At 39.1% G+C, this 18,907-nt stretch overlaps 1 protein-coding gene across 1 annotated transcript in view; it reads left to right on the top strand.

The window, feature by feature from the left end:
- Window positions 1–13,236, top strand: part of SCP2 (sterol carrier protein 2) — a 96,930-nt gene extending 83,694 nt beyond the window's left edge. Inside the window, exons 14-16 of the mRNA XM_010951783.3 lie at window positions 1,072–1,201; window positions 9,180–9,259; window positions 12,208–13,236. Of these exons, the coding sequence (XP_010950085.1) occupies window positions 1,072–1,201; window positions 9,180–9,259; window positions 12,208–12,303 (306 nt within the window). The 3' untranslated portion in view covers window positions 12,304–13,236. The remainder of the gene's footprint in view (window positions 1–1,071; window positions 1,202–9,179; window positions 9,260–12,207) is intronic.
- Window positions 13,237–18,907: the final 5,671 nt, after the last annotated feature.

The following is an 18,907-nucleotide window of genomic DNA, read 5'->3' as shown; positions in this document are numbered from 1 at the left end:
ATATATCCAGAAGAAGCTGTAATTCAAAAAGATAGATGCATCCCAATGTTCACAGCAGCACTACATACAATAGCCAAGACACAGAAACAATCTAAATGTCCATTGACAGATGACTGGATAAAGAAGTTGTGGCATATTTATACAATGGAATACTACTCAGCCATAAAGAAAAATAAAATAATGCCATTTGCAGCAACATGGATGGACCTGGAGAATGTCATTCTGAGTGAAGTAAGACAGACAGAAAGAAAAATACCAAGTGATATCACTTATATGTGGAATCTAAAAAAAAAGATACAAATGTATTTATTTACAAGACAGAAACAGACTCACAGACAGAAAACAAACTCATGGTTACCAGGGGGGAAAGGGAGTGGGAAGGGATAAAATGGGAGTTTGAGATTTGCAGATACTAACTACTATATGTAAAACAGATAAACAAGTTTATATTGTATAGCACAGGGAACTATATTCAGTATCTTGTAGTAACCTATAATGAAAAAGAATATGAAAAGAAATATATATGTATATGTATGACTGAAACATTATGCTGTACACCAGAAATTGATAGAACATTGTAAACTGACTATACTTCAATTAAAAAGTGGAAAAAAATACGTAAGTCCTGTATGACTATGGATAAATTAAAAAAAAAATTCTGATTGTGGAACACCCAAAATATATGTGAAGGAAATTTCCTGCCCCCGCCCCCCCCCAGAAAAAAGAGGAGTTAGGGTTCCTACATTTAGAGAGGCCAGAGTGAATCTTTGAGAAATTATTGAGACAAGGGAAGGCTATTTTAGTAAAATACTGCTGGCTGTGCCACTCACTCCCCCATTTTCCCTGTCCTTCCACCAGTTGTATCCGGAAAGCCATTTTTAACAAGAAATTTGGCAGATGAGGGAGTTGTTGCCTGGTTGTCTTTCAGACTTTTCTGCGTAAAAGATCTTAAGGGAGCTTGGGGACTGCCTGCTGGCCCAGCTGCTCACGTCATGTATCTATTTAAACATTTAGTTTGGGGGAAAAGCCAGGGAAATGGACTTAATATAACTGTATCATTTTTCTTTCCAGGAAGGGGAGCAGTTTGTGAAGAAAATTGGTGGTATTTTTGCCTTCAAGGTGAAAGATGGCCCTGAGGGTAAAGAAGCCACCTGGGTGGTGGATGTGAAGAACGGCAAAGGATCAGTGCTCCCTAACTCAGGTCAGTGCAGTGATGACTTCGTCTAGAGAAGCGCTGACAGGTGCGCAAAGGAAAACGGGGGTCTGCTTTGGTGTTCCCCGAGAGGGCTGGCTTTAGAGGTATAGGACCTTGTTAAAGAACTGGTGAATCCATGGAAACAGAAATAGGTCACAGCTGCTTCCTCACCAGGGTTAGACTTTGGAATTTGACAAATCTGGGTTTGGGCTGCTGGTCTTGCCAATCACAGATTCCTCCACTGAGTGAATTATTTAACTTTTCTGAGCTTCAGGGTTTTTTTTTTTTCCCATTTATAAATGGGAATGATAAATGGTACCTATTTTGTAGAGTTGATATGAGGATTAAGAGAGTTATCTCCTAATTAACCTGTAAAGCACATGGTTCAGTGCATGGTTACGTGTCCTCAGAAGACCTGTCTGTACTCACTGTCTCCACTATCTCATCCCAGTCACTATTTTGCACCCACTCCAGTCAACTTTAGTCCTCATCACTATCCCAAAACTGTTCTTGTCAAGGTCACCAGTGACCACCATGTTGCTAAATTCAGTGGTTAATTCCCAGCCCTCATGATAATATTACTCTTTCAGGCTTTCTTCTTACCTACTGGCTGTTTCTTCTTGGCCTCTCTTCCTGTCTTTTCCTCATCTCTAAATTTCCAAATGCCGGAGTGCTCTAAGGCTCAGTTCTATCTACATTCACTGCCTGGGCTCTCTTCTAGTTTCATGCTTTTAAAACCATCTCTACACTGATGACTCCCAGATATGTTCAGCATGGAGTCAGACATTGAACTCCAAGGTGTATATCCAGCTGTTTAACTGACAAGTTTACTTGGATACTTAATAGGTATCCCAAAGCTAGCATGTATGAGACTGAACTCCTGGTTTTCCTCCCACTCCCGTTTAATCATGTTCTCCTCCCACTGTCTTCTCTGTCTGAGTAAACTTTTCCTCTGTCTTACCGATTCCTCAGTCCACAACCCTTGAAGTCATCATTGGCTCCTCTTTTTCTCACACTCCCCAGTCTAATCCATCAGTGAATTCTGTCCTCTACTGCTACCACCTCAGTCTAAGTCTCCACCATTTTTTTTGCCTGTTCTCCCTGTTTCTAACCTTGCCCTGCAGGTTCTCCACACACACCAGCTGGAGTGATCATTTTAAAACTTAAGTCAGGTTGTGACCCTTCTCTGCTCAAAAGCATCCAGTGGCTTTCAGCTCACCCAGAGTAAAAGGCAGAGTCCATACAGTGGCACCACATACTCTGGGCCTAGTTTTCTCTGTCTTACTATATTCTCCCTCACTTTGCTCTGCTCACACTGGCTTCTGAGCTATTGCTTGAATATAGGGTGTTCCTAGTTCAGGGGTTTTCCACTGCCTGGAATCGCCATCCCTCAGATACCCTCATGGCTTGTTTTCTTACTTCCTTAGGATTTTTGCCCAAATGCTACCTTTCTCAGTGAGCCTTTCCCCACCACACTTTTAAATCACACCCATTACCATTCCCTAACCCCCTTTCCCACCTTATTTTTCTTTATAGCACTTACAGGCATGTCAGATACCATATCTTATTTATTTGCTTGTTGTCCATCCCCCACTTGAGTTGAAAGCTGCATGAAGGCAGAACTTTTGCCTCTTAGGTTCACTGCCGCATTCACAGTGCTTGGAATAGCACCTGATACATGGAAGGCCTTCAGTAAAATAAATAAGTGAAAAATGAACAGCAGAATGAATGAATGATGCTTAGTAAGCATTCAGTCAGTGGTAGCTATACTGTATGTTACGTTTCTCTTGTTGGATAGAGCCTGGTGTGATTAGGAAAGATGATGGATGGGAACTACCTTTTTAGAGGGCTACCCTATGAACTTTGAAAGTGATTTGATATATAATCAATCCATTAAAGCATTCTAAGTAGAAAAGTGAAAGTCAAAGCTGTGTTTTAGAGGATGAAGCTGGTGCATTAGACCTGATGAATTAATTAGAAGGGAAGAAATCAGAGGCAGAGAGAACAGTTAGGAAGATGGATGGTACTACTATCTAAGTAAGCAAAAAGGATAGCCTGAGTGTTGGCAGTGAGGAGAAATAAAGGGTGTTGCTACATGGTAGTCGCCAGGGATATTTAGGGTGAAGTTGATGGGACCTAGAAACTGTGAAGGAGAAGGAGGTCTGTCGGAGATGGTAGGGTTCGTTATCGAGGGAGGTCTTGGAGGAGAGGGTGACGTCAGGAGCACAGGTGGAAGGAGGACAGTTTCAGTGAGGAGGGACGGATGCTCTTTCCCAAAGAGGGTAGAGAAATACTCAGGGACATTTTGAAGTAGAGAGGAGGCTGGCAGAACTCCTGGAATAGTTTAGAGCCTGGAGAAAGGAGAAAATGCTAAGAGCAGTGTTATATGCACTGTTGAATAAGAAATCAACTAGAGATTAATGAAGGAAAAGCTGAGGAGTAGTAAGGGCATTTGGTGTGGGCAGCATTTTTTTCTTAAATGAGTGGGCAGAAAAATAACTACGTTTACATTCTATGAGCTGCCATCCATTGTGGTGTAGGAAGAAAACTAAATGCTTCATCTGGACTCTAGCTTTTCGAAATAAAAAGAACTTTGGGGAAATAATGCCTTTTTTTTTTTTTGTGACTGAAGATTAATAGTAACTTCAGGATTATATTGATATGCCCAGACAGTCACTAAGGTCATTTTTAAAGGAAATCTTTCCTGTTTTGTTATTTGTGTTATGAAAGATAATATGCTTATGGAAATGTATTCCATAATTTCAGAAAAGCCTTGTTCTCTGCACATGGACTCTGGCAGTGAGCTCTCCCAGCACTAGGTGCCCCATCCCAGACCTGAAGGGATTATACCCTGAATTTCTGCTGAAATTGATACATGTTGGCAGCCTGGAGTAGCATTGAAATATGGACTTACCAGTAAAAGCTACCATGAGAAATTGCCAGCTCCATTTACATCAGCCAACAAATGACCGTTTGTTAGAGATCAGCTATGTTAAAGTACTAATAACCTGTCCTAGTTTGAACTGGCATCTTAAAGAGAATTGCTCGTTCTTTTTGGCATGTCCATACTGATGAGAGTTTTACTTTCTGTTAACAAAGTAAGATTTACTTAAATGTGTTTCATTTGCTTATATTCTAGGAGTTTGGTAATGATACAGATGATTTTATCAAGAGCTTTTCAATTTTGTGCGTTTTTCCATAATCTTTTCTTGCTGCCTGGGTGCCTCTCCATGAATTCTACTCACACCCACCCGCTTTTGAAACTACTCACATAGCATATCTCCAGGAAACCAACTTTGATTAATTTAACAATGATATTATTCTTACATTCCTTTATTCTGCCCTCTCAGCACCTATTGGAGTTCTCAACCCTGCCCCTTTGTGGGTAACATGATGCAGAAAGCCTCAGAGTCTCCAATCCCCAAAATACAGTAAAAAGAGCATAGCCTTTGCAGACACCCAAACCTGGGTTCAAACCTTGGCTCTGTCACTTGCTAGGTATATACCTTCCCTGAGTCCAACTGTTTCACCTAGAAAATGATGAGAATAATGTCTATCAATGGATATGTTGTGGAGGTTAAATGAGATAAGGTATGTAAAGCACCTGGTGTGGTAAGTGCTCGGTAAATCATTGTTCCTCCCCAGCCCATATATTAAACATTAGTTTTGCTTTAACACATCAGTCTTGTCTATGACTTCTCAAAAGGACTTGGAGAGCTGAGAAAGCATCTGGGATTCATCAGATGCTGATGAATTGGTGAAAGCCCAGTTAAAACTGAGCTGCTGAATGTTTGTACCCCTCCTGTAACAGGAGCTCAGGAGATGGGAGTATGAACTTAGGGAGCAGTAATCTGCTTTCACACCTCACTCAGCCACTTATTAGCTGTGTGACCTTCAGCAAGTTGTTTGACTTCTCTGAGCCTCATAGAATTATTATAAAGATCAAATGAGTCCATGTGAAGTAATCAGCATAGTGAGAGCTCAGTAAATGCTGATACAGTAACAGCAGCAACAGCAGACTGTACTTTCTAAAATCAACTTTTTATTGACCAGGAGTCCTTCCTTGGAATATTAGGATCTAGTCCAACTATAAATCAAGTCCAAGTATCTCAATTTGCCAGCCTTTTTTCTCCCTGCTCTTTGATGTTATATATATCTACAAGAGAAGTGGATTTTCTAGATTGTAAATAACTTAATTTTTAAGACTTCAGACCTTTTTTCAAGTAATAAGAGAGGATTTTGTTAGAGGCAAAGGTGGAATGGCCATTGAACCACAGTCTTTTTAGGCGCTGTCCCTGAGTGCTAAGACTTGTAATGAAAACTTCAAATTTTCTTGTTTTAGTTGTTTAATAATGTGGGCATGCTGTGCTTTAATAGTTTATCCTTATCTTAGCCCATTTGGGCTGCCATATTGAACACACTACACAGCCTGGGTGGCTTATAAACAACAGAAACTTATTTCCTGTTGTTCTGGTGGGTGGAAGTCCAAGAACAAAGCTTTAGCATGGTCGCATTTGGTGAGGGCCCTCTTCCTATTTCTTAGCCAATGCCTTCTCGCTGTGGGCTCACATGGTGGAAGGGGCTAGCGGTTCCTTTGGAGGCTCTTTTATAAAACATTAATCCAGTTCATAAGGGCTCCACCCTCATGACCTCCCAAAGCCCTCACCCCTCCCAATACCATCACATCAGGCATTAGGATTTCAACATACATGAGTTTTAGGGAGATAGAAACATTCAGACCATAGCAACCCCTATCATTTTTATTAAGGCACAGATTATCTGATTGACTATTGGGCTGTAATTTGATGTTATTACTATTAGTAGCAGTAATACTATTAGAGTATTATTGTGTTGATTACCTAAAATAACGACTGCTGAAAATTTTGATTTCTTGTGAATTTTTCCCTTTGCGCTTGAAATATCTCGTTTGTCCAAGGTAGATATGACTGACTTAGCAATGAGATATTAGAGTCTTTGTTGTATGGCCTTTTTTTTTTTCATTATAATTAGATTATACTATTAAAATTTAACATTTTTAAAACTTTGTATTATGTAAGTAATATATACCAAGTGCAGAAAAAATCAGAAAAGATAGAGAAACAAAATGAAAAAGTTACTTGTCTATAATCCCTCTGTCTACATTAGGGATTGACAAATTATGGCCTGGGGCCCAAATCCATCCCACCGCCTGGTTTTTTTGTTTGGTTACATGTAAAAATTTTCTGAAGTCCAACCTGTAATGAAGGGCATAAATCTGAAACACACAGCTTGATACATGTTAACAAATGAATATATCTCCCAGATTAAGATGCAGAATGTTGCCAGCACCAGAGGTGTTGCTAGACACCTCCCTCACACCACCTCCCATCACTGTCCGCTCCCAAAAGGAACCACTAGTCCGAATTCTGTCACCGTAGATTGATTTTATTTATTTCAGAAATTCATATAGATGGAACCATACAATATTTACTCATTTAGGTGTGGCTCCCTTTGCTCAGCATTGTAAGGTTCATTATATGGTTGCATGTAGCAGTATTTCATTTTGACTATGTGAATGCTCCAGGAATTATTTATTTGTTTGATGGTTGTTGTATCTTTGCAGTATTTCCATTTGGGGGCCTTATGAATAGAGCTGTTATGAACATTCTCACGTGTGTCTTTCAGTGGACATATGTGCTTATTACTTCCATTTGGCATATAACCAGGAGTAGAAATACTAAGTCCTGAGGTTCAGTATAGCCAGTTTTTTGATAAACCATTTTACATTCTCTTCCACATTATAGGAGAGTTTTATTTGCTCTACATTTTTGACAGTACTTGGTAATATCTGTTTTTTATCATGTCAAGTTCATTGAGGTATAATTTACATACAGTAAAATCTACCTTTTATAGATGTGCAATTCTGTGAATTTAGATAAATGCATACAGCTACATAACGATTACCAAAAATCAAGATATAAAATATTTCCCCAAAATGTCCTCATGTCCTTTTGTAGTCAGTCCCCTTCTTTTACCCTCAGGCCCTGGCAACCACTAATCTGATTTCTGTCTCTGTAGTTTCACTTTTTCCAGAATGTGCAAGTGGAGTCATACAGTAGGCAGCTTTTTGAGCCTGCTTCTTTCACTGAGGTTCCTTCATGTTGTTGCACGTATCATCAGTAGTTTGTTCCTTTTTGCTTCTGAGTAGTTTATCTATCCATCAGTTGGTGCATATTTGGTTTTTTCCCAGCTTTTGACAATTTGAATAAAGCCTCTATGAACATTCACATACAAATTTTTGTGTGGATTTATGTTTTCATTTCTCTTGGGTAAACACCTAAGAGTGGGGTTGCTGGCTCATATGACATGTGTATGTTTAGCTTTTTAAGAAACTTCCAGACTGTTTTCTAAAGTGGCTGCACCATTTTACAGTCCCTCCAGCATGGTATTGACCATTTTCCTTTGCTCCTCATCCTCACCAGCACTGGGTGTTGTCTTTTTTTTTTAAAGCCATTCATTCTAGTAGGTATGTTGTAGTATCTCATCCATACTTCTAATTTGCATTTTCTTGGTAATTCATAAAGTTGAACATTGTTTCATGGACTTTTTTTTTTTTTTGGCCATTTGAAGATCTTTGGTATTTGCCTGTTTATGCTGTTTGCCCATTTTTATATCAGATTATCTAACCTTTTCTAATTGAGTGATAGGAGTTTCTTATATTTTCTGCATACAAGTTCTTTGTTGGGTATGTGAGTTTCAAATATCTTCTACCTTTCGATCTGCTGCCTATTTTGAAAATAGTTTTATCGGAGCACAGCTACATTCATTTGTTTATGTGTTATCTGTGGCTGCTGTGTGCTGCAAGTGCAGAGCTGAGTACTTGCAGTAGAGACCTCGTGGCCCACAAAGCCTAAAATAATTTAGTGTCTGATCCTTTACAGAAAAAGTTTTTTAATCCCTGTCTAGATAAGTATTCATCATCTATTACCACATAACAAATTACCACAAACTTAATGTTTAAACAACACACACATTTATTATCTCACAGTTTCCATCATAAGTTGACTGAGGACAACTTAGCTGGGTCCTCTGCATAGGGTCTCACAGGCTGAAATCAAGGTGTGGCCAGGGCTGGGTCCTCACCTGGAGACTTGACTGGGGCAGAGTTCATGTCCAGGCTAACTCATGTTGCTGGCACAATTAATTTCCTTGCAGCTATGAGAATGATAGCTTTAGTTTTTTACTGGTTATAGACTAGAGTCTGCCCTCAGCTCCTAAAGGCCAGTACTCTGCCAGGTTGCCCTCTTCGTATGCCGTATGTAGTTCACAGGAAAGCAGCTAGCTTATTCAAGGCCAGCAGGAGAGTGAGAGTGAGTTAGTCAGCAAGACAGAGTCTGATACATGTAACAGAACACAGGAATGACATCCCATCACTTTTGCCACATTCTTTAGGCTAGAAGTAAGTCACAGGTCCTGTCCACACTTGAGGGTAGGGGGTTATATAAAGTCATGGACACCAGAAGACAGGGATCACAGGGGTCACCTTAGAGTCTGTGCGTCGCAATAACTGCTGTTAATATATTGGTGTCTGAGTTTACAGATTTTTTTTTCTATGCATGTATAATTGAATATCTGCTTTTCAGCAAAAAAAATGGGTCCATGCTTACAGTTTGCTCTGTAACTGGCTTATATAAATAACAGTATCATGAACATGATGTAACATGAATATCTTTTCGGGTCAGTAAAATGTAGATCCACATCATCTAATGTCTGCATTATATCCCATTCTATGAATATACCTTGGCTAATGTAATAAATTCCTTCTTGTTAAATACCAAGGTTGCTTGTGATCTGTGCCACATTTTACCAGACTGCCATTGAAGTGTACATGAGTGCCCATTGTCCTGCCCTAATACTGCCTGTGATTCTGCTGCAGTCAGTGGCTTTTGACTAAAATGTATGCATAAAACTGAGCACTCACCTCTTCTCCTTCCTTCTCTTTTAGATAAGAAGGCCGACTGCACAATCACAATGGCTGACTCGGACTTACTGGCTTTGATGACTGGTAAAATGAATCCTCAGTCGGTAAGTATGATGGTGCTTATATCCTTCCATCAGCTGGGGCTTTTAGCCTGTCCCACTTCATCACCTACCTCAGCCTCATCCCATAAAGTGCTGAGTGGTCAAAGCCACAAAACTCAGTGTTCCCCAGAATGTTCACTTAACAAATGACAAACAGTTGTGGGGCTGACCATGTACCAGCTCTGCCCTGTCTGCTGAAAATGTCCAGAAGAATAAGAAGTAGTTCTCATGCTCAGGGCATCCACAGTTTGGTATGCAGCAGATCTGTAGCAGCCAAATATCCAGGCACCCTGCCTGGCCTGTGGTCAGGGAGGGTGGGGGAAGGAGCAGCCATGCCTTCCTGGGCCATTAGAGAAGGCTTCACAGAGGAAGTGATACTTGCACTGAGTGCTGGGGTGATTACAAGTTAGCAGTGCACAGATGGTGTGTAGGAGCGATTCACGTAGAAGGAGGGACTGGTATGAACAGAGGCATGACCTTTTATGTCTCATATCTTTGTCTGTGCTCTTTTTGCCTGAACTGTCCTTCCTTGACAAACTCTTTGTCTTTCAAAATGAGCTTAGGTATTATGTCCAAAGACTTCCTATCACATAGTAGGGGAGCTGTAGTCAGTCCCTCTTCTGGGCCACACGCTGGACTGCTAGCTTAGCACTGGTCTCATTATATTAGTCATAATGTGCCTATCTCTGCATTGGATTGTGACTGTCTCAAGGAAACAAACCACATCTTGTTCGTCTTCGTGTCTCCAGAACTTAGCATGATGCCTGGTGTTTTTAGGTTTTCACAGTTGCTGAATTAATTGGTATTTGTCTAAAATGTATTTATGCCTTATATAGATTTTTCTGGGTCCCCAGATTGTCAAGGGTCTTCATATACTCTGTAGTTGCACAGTGTTGAACAGACATGATATACTGAGCTTTCCACTAGCCATAGAAAACACAAAGGAAACTAAGATTCTTCTTTCCATTGTAACCTTTTGTTGTTGTTGCCTCAGCCTGATTTGTTTTAGGTCCTTCTGTGATGCCCTTGTAATTCAAAAGATTGGATGAAACAACTAAATCTGACTTCGATTTGTATTCCCTTTTTTTAAAAATGCTTTTTCTAAGCAACTAAACCTATTTCAGCTGAGAGACTTACATCTGTGACATTTCAACTGAATACACACCATTGACACTGATATTTCCGCCCACTGCACGCTCTCCAGAAATCTGGACAGAGCAGAGGCCACCAATCTTGGAGCTGGCCGACATCCTCCTTCCCACGCACTGCTGCTCATTCCACCGTATGCTTCCTTGGCAGGGTAGTCAGACTTCACATTCAGCTACCCTCATGCTCTCAGTTTATCTGTTCACCACCCGTTTTGGAGAATGAAATGGCAGCTTACTTTTCCTGAACACCTGTTAACACCCAAAGGAATTAAAGATAAAAATGGGAAACCTTTCTGTTAATGGACTAATGGCCTTCCCTTATGCTTGGTAGAGGATTTGACTGGAAACCATTAAATGCAGTGGAAATTATAATTTCAGTGTTTGGCTGCAGTTGAAACAAAGCAATATGCTCTCCAGCAGAAAGCACACATGAAGAACACCTTAAGGGCCAGATTAAAATGATTCTTATGTTTTGGATTCTCTAAAGGATAAAGATTCGTCTTTCTCTATAATAATTATTAAATAAAAAGTCATTTCCCCTTTTAATTAAAAAAAGGAAAAGATGGTGAGTTTTTTTTCTAGGTACTACTGGTCCATATTTTTCAAGGACGTATGTTAAATATATTGTGTTCTGAGACACGTGACCTTTAAGTCATCAGACAGAAGGCTATGTGCCATATAGAAAGGAAATACTTAGTTTGTCCAGACAGAGGAGGGAAAAAAAAAAAAAGGAATTAGTCACCCTTACCAGAAGGTGTAAAGAAAGCAGAGCTCTGTGCTTTCCTGTGGATGGGGCAGAAGAGCTCCTCACTTCTTCATGTGCTTGTTAGTAAGATAAGACTACCAGAAACTTCTCTAGCTTTTCCTTATTTTAAGATCGAGTTAAAAGACTGAGATCATAGCAGGGAAATCATGCTATGTTCCCAATTTTGCTATTTCTTTAAAGTTTTCCTGGGATTTTGTTACATGATAAATTTAGCAAATATCATGTGACCTAATCTCAGGCAGTTGTTAAATGGAACAAATTGTGGCTCTGTACTTGGGATCGGTTTGATTGTTCTTTTCGAGCCAAAGATTAACACAGGCTCCTCAGTCTGAGCAGGCTGCCTGACCTTCCTCTGTAGGGAATGGATCTTTATCATGTAGACCAAAAAAGGAAAAAGAGATGGTGACATTTCACCCACATGGTATTGAATCCCAAGAGTTTTTGTGTTATGCATGTACTTTTTCTCCCTGTTAGCAGACTACTGAAGTTTTCAGTTCATATTCCTGATCCACATGTAATATTTTTAAACAAAATCAATCTAGTATGAACCCACTTTGCCTGATACTTGGAAAATGTACCACCTTTGAGGAAGGCAGCTAAAGGCAGACTCAGTTTCTAAGAGAAGATATTTGGGAAAGATGTAACTTTTGACTGCTCTATGTAAAGAACGGCTTTTACAAGTTCATCCTTTAAAAAAATTTTTAGTTATTTATTACTATGTTATTTAATTATTTTATTTTGGCAGGGAATGTAGGTAATCAGGTTTATTTGTTTTTAGATGAGGTATTGGGGATTGAACCTAGAGCTTTGTGCATGCTAGGCATGCATTCTACCGCTTGAGCTCTACCCTCCCCACTAAGTTCATCCTTTTGAGGAGTCTGTTTCTAAATCTATTCCAGAAAGCCAACTTTCATATTTTAAAGAATGTTTAAGAGACCTGGATAAATAAATCCTCTCAGAGCTGGATAGTCTAGGAATAACAGCAATCTCAAAACAAAAACCACCCAATAATACATTTTCTTTCTTCTTACTCACAGGCCTTCTTTCAAGGCAAATTGAAAATCACTGGCAACATGGGTCTGGCTATGAAGTTACAAAATCTTCAGCTTCAACCAGGCAAAGCTAAGCTGTGAAGAACTACCTTTGCTCACCTTTGAAAATCAGGATGAGATATATAGATATATATCCATATATTTCATTGTCAGAACTTAGATTGAAACTGCACATTGGCAAATAGCATGAGATTTGTTTTTAAATGGGTATGACCAGTCTTGTTTTCCCTAAGCTCTGGGTGAATAGAACCTGATGGTACACTACTGCTTTGCTGAATTACATACAACTGTGCATTACAAAGTTAATATGGTAATTATGGTTTGGAGTAAAATTGAGTTTTAAAATAAAATTAGGAACAGCAAAATCCAAAAACTATGTAAACGAAAGCTCTCATTTTGCTTATAAAGTATATTTGAGGATTATTCTGCTGAAGGTTCAGTTTAAGTTTTCCTTGGGAGAACTAGGGAAGAAGCAGAATACAAGTAGCTGGCCAATAATTAGTGTTGTGCACTTAATGATCTTAATCTATTTTCCATTGATAATTTTTAAAATTCTGTACTGGGATTTTAAAAAAACTAAAATTTTGCATTTCTTGCCATCAAAATGATATTTTCTTCCCAAATCAAAGAAATATGATCAGAGCTTGGGAGAAAAAAAATCTATAGCTGAACACAGGCCTATTTTTAAAATAAAAATATTTTTTAAATGGTTTTCATTCTTGAAAAAAATCACTGTATTAGAATCAAAAAACACTGTTGTTAAAAATAACTGAAAAAATGTTTGCTTTGAGATGCACAGTTTTCAGATTATAATCTCATATTCATTTAATTAAATTTGTAAAGCTCTCCTGCCCTTGTTTTTAATTTTCCTTTTTCATATGTTTAGTTTAACTATCCACATTTGTCTTCCCAGTTTTTCTAATGCAAATGTTATTTCTAATAACTCAGTAAGTATGGGGTAAAATAATGTTTTTGGAAGAATGTTTAATAGAAAATTAAAATAGCTCTTCCTCATCTGCTTTGTTTTTATTGTGTATATTCTGTTTGTCCAGGGATTTCTAAATGATGGTGAGTAAGAGAAACATTGGGGGTTTACAGTCTGTGTTTCTAGGCTACTGTCTACTGGTTGCTTTGGCAATATCGATCACTAGGCTCTTGATTAGGAGGGTACTGTGTTTCAGTGGGAAGAGCACCTGACCAGGAGCCAGGAGTCTTGCTTCTCTTAGGCAAGGAAGTAACTGCTTGCTTGGGCCTGTTTGCTAAACTCTTAATAGAAGGCATTTAAGATTAAGAGCCCCTTCTGCTCTGACCACTCCTGTGAGTCTCCTCAGAGCCCAGCAGAACTGTTTGGTAGTCATCCGGGCCCCACCAGCCCGCTGTTAACAAGTTTACTTCACCCAGAGGTGGTTGGGGTAAAAGCCAGGTGGTTTCATTTGTTTGCTTAGATGTTTGGACCCTGTGCTAATCAAGTCAGGGCTGTGGACCCAATCTGCTTAGACCATTTAGTTTTGCATGTTCTGTGACCAGCAGAACAGTATTTTGGTACATTAAGCCAGTGTAAATTGATCTCAAGTCCCATAAAATGAATTCAGAACACAGACCTACTTCCTAATCATAGTGGCTTCTTACTCTGAGACGAAAAAAGACTTCAAGAAAAAAGTTCCAACAGAATGTCTGTGATTTATTTGTAGTTTGGATTTGCTGCATTATTCTGCGTTCACTTGTCCCAGATAATAGGAGGTATCTGTTACAGGCTTTAGGATGAACTTGAAAAAACAAACAAAAGAAAAAAGAAAAACAAAAACTGCTTCTTGGAGTAGAAATGTATTCATATATAAGTGCAACTTATATGTATAATAGAAAAGTACTTAATGATAAAATATAGTAGCAGTTTAACTTCTAGAGAAGCATGGTTTGGAGGAAAGAGGTTAACAGGTCTGGGTTGAAACTGTTGCTTTTACTGGTTTTGCTGCTAGAGCAGATTGAGTCTCAGTTGCCTGATCTAGAATGTGGAGATATTAATATTGACCTCCTAGGATTATTGAGAATCTAGAGAGATAACATATGTAAAGTACCTAAATTAGTGTTAGGTGTACGTCACAGTCATTCTTAGTTCCCTTACTATAAATGTGAGTTCCCTTACTATCCCCACCTTTTGTCTCTGTGATATGTGGTATGATGTCTGTAGTGGTTTTTTTACATCCCACTTTTGGAGTCTTTTTTCATTTGTTCATTCACTGAACAAGTATTTCTTGAGTGCCTACTATATATAGGATACCATATTGAGGGTACAATGCTAGGCACTGGAGATAGCAGAGAGCTCCTCCCCTAATGGTGCTTACAGTCTAGTGGGAGAGACAGTCAGTCGAAGAGGTGAATAATTATTACACACTGATGTGCCATGCAGGAGATGGTCAGGGTGTGGTGATGGGGAGTCACAATGAGGGGCCTCCTTTGATAAACTAGTTAAGGGAGACATCTCTGAGGAGGTAATATTTAAGTTGAGATCTGCGGGTTGAGGAGTGAACCATGCAAAGAACCATGCAACAAAGGGTAGAAAGACGCCTGGATTGTTCTAGAAATTGTAAGATGGCCAGTGTGAGTGGAATATGGTGACCTGAAGGGACAGGCCCAAGATGAGGTTGGAAAGATACACAGGAGCCAGTTGGATTGGAATTTGTTCATTATGGTAAGGCGTTTGTGTTTCATTCTTCTTGCGGTCAGGAGCTGTTGAAGGTGTAACTTTACATATGTTTATTTCTCACTCATGCTGTATATCTGCTTCACCATCATATCCTAAGTCTAGAACCCAGGCTAATGGAGCAGTTACTGTCTGGAGCATTGTGATTGTCGTGGCACAGGAAGACAAAAACGTGAAATATGTGTTGGCTCTTAAAGTTTCCACCCAAAAGTGATACGTATCACTTCTGCTCCCATTTCATTGTCCAAAGAAAGTCATGTGCCCCACCCAACTTGACAGTCTTACCAGGTACCGGGGAAGAGAATGGAGCTGGAATATTTGTGAAGGAACTGATGACCATCACAGAAGGGCTGTAAGCGGGGGAATGAAATGATTTAAACTGTCCAAGTCGTTGCTGAGTGGAGAATGTACTGGGAGCAAAGGGCTGGGGAATGGATGTCCAGGTGCAAGAAGATGGTGACTGGCCAGGTGGGTGGGTCTTGACTGGAATGATGAGGGAACAGCAGGTTTTAGGGAGAGTGGTTGAAATAATTTAAACCCCTCTTTTTTTTTAACTTCTAGAATATTTTATTTTGTTTCTAACACCAGTGCTATCCAACAGAAATATAATATAAACATGTGATTTTATGTTTTATACCATTAAGAAAAGTAAAAAAGAGATAGGTGAAATTAACTTTAATAGTATATTTTATCTAACTCAGTAGATCCAAAATAATACCATCTCAACGTATAATCAATATAAAAATTATGAATGAGATATTTTACATTGTTTCTTCTCATACTAAGTCTTCAGGATCTTGGATGTATTTTCCATTCCACCTAAATTGCTCTAGCCACATTTTTACTACTCAATAGTCACAGTTGGTGGGTGGCTACCAAGTTGGACAGTGCAGGTGTATGCACAGTCACGGAACATAAGCTCCACTTTTGAACATGTTGATTTTGTGATTCCTGAAAGATTGCCAGGTGAGATATCAAGGAGGCAGTTGGATTTACAAGACTGGAGCTCAGGGGTGAGGTCAGCTTGGAGATGCACATGTGGAAGTCATGGGCACATGGATGGTATTTAAAGCTGTAAGAATGGATGGTATCACCTGGGGAGGGAAGAAGGGAAATTAGAGTAAGCCTTGAGGAACTTCAGCTTTTAGAGATCAGGTGGAGGAGGAGGATCTGGCAGGGAGATGAGGAAAAGGACTACAGAGGTGGAGGGAAATTTCCTGAGAAAAGAATATGGCCAAAAAGTGGGAATGGTCAACTGTGTCCTATGCTGCTGTGAAGTCAATTAAGATGTCTGAAAAGTGTCTATTGGATTAAATTTGGCAGCATGGAAGTCACTGGTGATTCCTACAAAATCAATTTCAATGCTAGACTGGAACTGGTGTCATAAAGAGCTATGAATAATAACAGAAAAGTTCTATTTGGTAGTGATATGTTCAGTTTCCAAGTGATTAATACAGAGCAAGCACATTAGCTAATACTTTTAGTTCTAAATTAGGTCATCTTGCACATGCTGTTCTCTGTGCCCACCCTCACCATTCTCCCCCTGCTGCCCCCCACCTTATCCACTTTGCAAATTCCTTTTCATCCTTTTCATGCCTTAGCTTTCGGGAAGGTGTCCCTGTTTGCCACAAATAGAACTATGTAATCATTCCTTTGTGATAATTTGTTTCTGTCTCCCACTGAACAGAGAGCTCCGTAAGGGCAGGGATTGCATTTCATGCCTCCCTTTGGCTACCCCCAGCGCAGAGTCTTGGCTCTCTGTCCTAATGTGAATGAATGTGACAAGCCGAATAACAATTCTATACTCACAGGGCATTTCTGAAGATAGGAACTCATCATAGAAAGCATTCTCTATTACAGTGACCTTCTGTTGCCCTGACGATGAAAGAGACTATTAATTCTCCTTTAGCCTGACTTACCCTGCTCCTTCTTTGAAAATATTTGCAGCTTCTCAAAATAGTCTTTCAACTTAAGAGTGAAGCAGCTTGAAGTAATACGTTTATTTGTGGTTTTATTACATGTTTGTAAAAACAAAGTAGCTTAGTGTGGATTGTGTGTGCATTAAAATCATTAGTCTTATTGCTGTACCTATCCAGATGAATTTAAAATCTTAGGTTTCTGTAATCCTTGTTCCATATGTAGAAGAACTGTAATGGAGAGCAGGATTGGGAAGTTGAGTGTGGAGGTGGCAGAGTCAGGGAGTCACTGATGTGTGATTAGAAGAACCTCAGATCAGGTCCTGTCTGCCTCCAGGAAGCTAAGGTAGGTCAAGGCATTTAAGCCTCATCAGCCTTTAGTTTCTTCCTCTGCACAAGGTGCACACTTAATATTTTTTTAAAGTAGTCTCATTAGACTGTGAACACCTTGAGGATAGGAATCTCTTATTCAATTCTGTCTCTAGTATGAATACTATGTCTACCAGAGTAAGCATCAATAAAGGTTTCTCAAACAAATGAGCAGACAATGATCCATTAAAGTTCTTTTTAAATACCTTGTAAAAGGTTCAATCACATATAAACATAAACTTCTTGAAATATGAAATTAAATCCTATAATTAACAGCTTTATCTTCTAAAGTTTTAGCAGTTTCAGAAAGTAATACATTTAGAGCAGCCTGGTATAGTGGGGGAATTTGGGGCCTATCAGATGAGGGTTTTGGTCCTTGCTCTGACACTTAAAGATTGGGACTCTGAGCTAATAATGACTTTGAGCTTGTTTCTCACTCTGTAAAAAGGCAGTAATAATGCCGACTTTGCTGGTTGTGAGGATTAACAATTGTAGCTGTAAAATGTCAGGGACACAGAGGGTACTCAATAGATGGTGCCTAAAGTTATTTGAGAATTTTTTTTTTAACACAAAGGAGTTTATTCATTGGAACAATTTTGTGATAATCCTTTGAGTTCAAATAATCAGCTGACTTCAGGATTGGGGACGATTTGCATTTCTTCTTTTTTTTCTACCTTTTTTTTTATTGAGTTATAGTCATTTTACAATGTTGTGTCAAAAATTTGCATTTCTTACTATCTACATCCTTACATTTTTCTTAAGAATCATTACAATGTAATAGTCTCTGTAACCAAGTGAATGGATATAGAATTATTTAGACTTTCAGAAGGTATGCATTTCAGCCAAAGATTACAGTTCCAGCTGCCCATGGTATGGCTGCTTTTTGAACACAAAGAAGTTGCTTGATGTTATTGACTTGGAAGAAAAAAGGTAATTAGCCAGATTGTACCTCTGGGTAAACTACTCCATGGAACTGAGTTTGTTTAAAGACCACACTGATACGAAGTAGGACCTTTGGGTCTACTACTGAACAGCTAATGAGGGTCCAGAAAGATTTATGTGCTATCAGGAACCATAGCCACGTCTAGCCAAATTTGAGGGTTTTTCTCAATAGAGAGTTACAAAATCCATTGGAAATTTCCAGTATTAATGTCTATCTGGAGACTGCTGCAAACAAACAGCTCTTTAGTTCTTGGTAAGAACAGAGAATATTGGGCCAGATTTCTGGCCCTTAAGAAATGTGGTGTCTGATTTCATTTGGCAGGAAGTTTAATCTGGTATAGAACTTTAGCCAAACTTCTTGGAGAAATATTTTTTTTTAATGTAACATATCCAAAACTTACTGCAAAAAGTGATGTCCATTTAGTCTATCTATTCTATTAACAGTCACTTAAATATTTCGTAGCAAAATGCTTGACCTTTTAGTTCCCGAATTTGTGGCCGTAAACTTTTATGTAAAACTGGGGGAAATTCATTGTAGTCTGCTGTTTATTTAAATTGCAGGCAGAGAAGCAGTAAGTGCAACAGTTTTCTAACCAGGTATCAAACAGTTGTAAGTTTTCTTTTTCCTTTGCAAGTTATTGTACAATTCACCTTTTAGAATATGGCACCTTCTGTAGTGTACAGAACACCTGGGTCAAGATTAAGCACCTCATTTAAAACATGAAAATGTGGAAAAGAATTTCAGATGTGAAGGCAC

This window comes from Camelus bactrianus, chromosome 13 (genome assembly GCF_048773025.1).
Source record: "Camelus bactrianus isolate YW-2024 breed Bactrian camel chromosome 13, ASM4877302v1, whole genome shotgun sequence".
Lineage (NCBI taxonomy): Eukaryota > Metazoa > Chordata > Mammalia > Artiodactyla > Camelidae > Camelus > Camelus bactrianus.
This window is presented reverse-complemented; position numbering and strand designations above follow the sequence as displayed.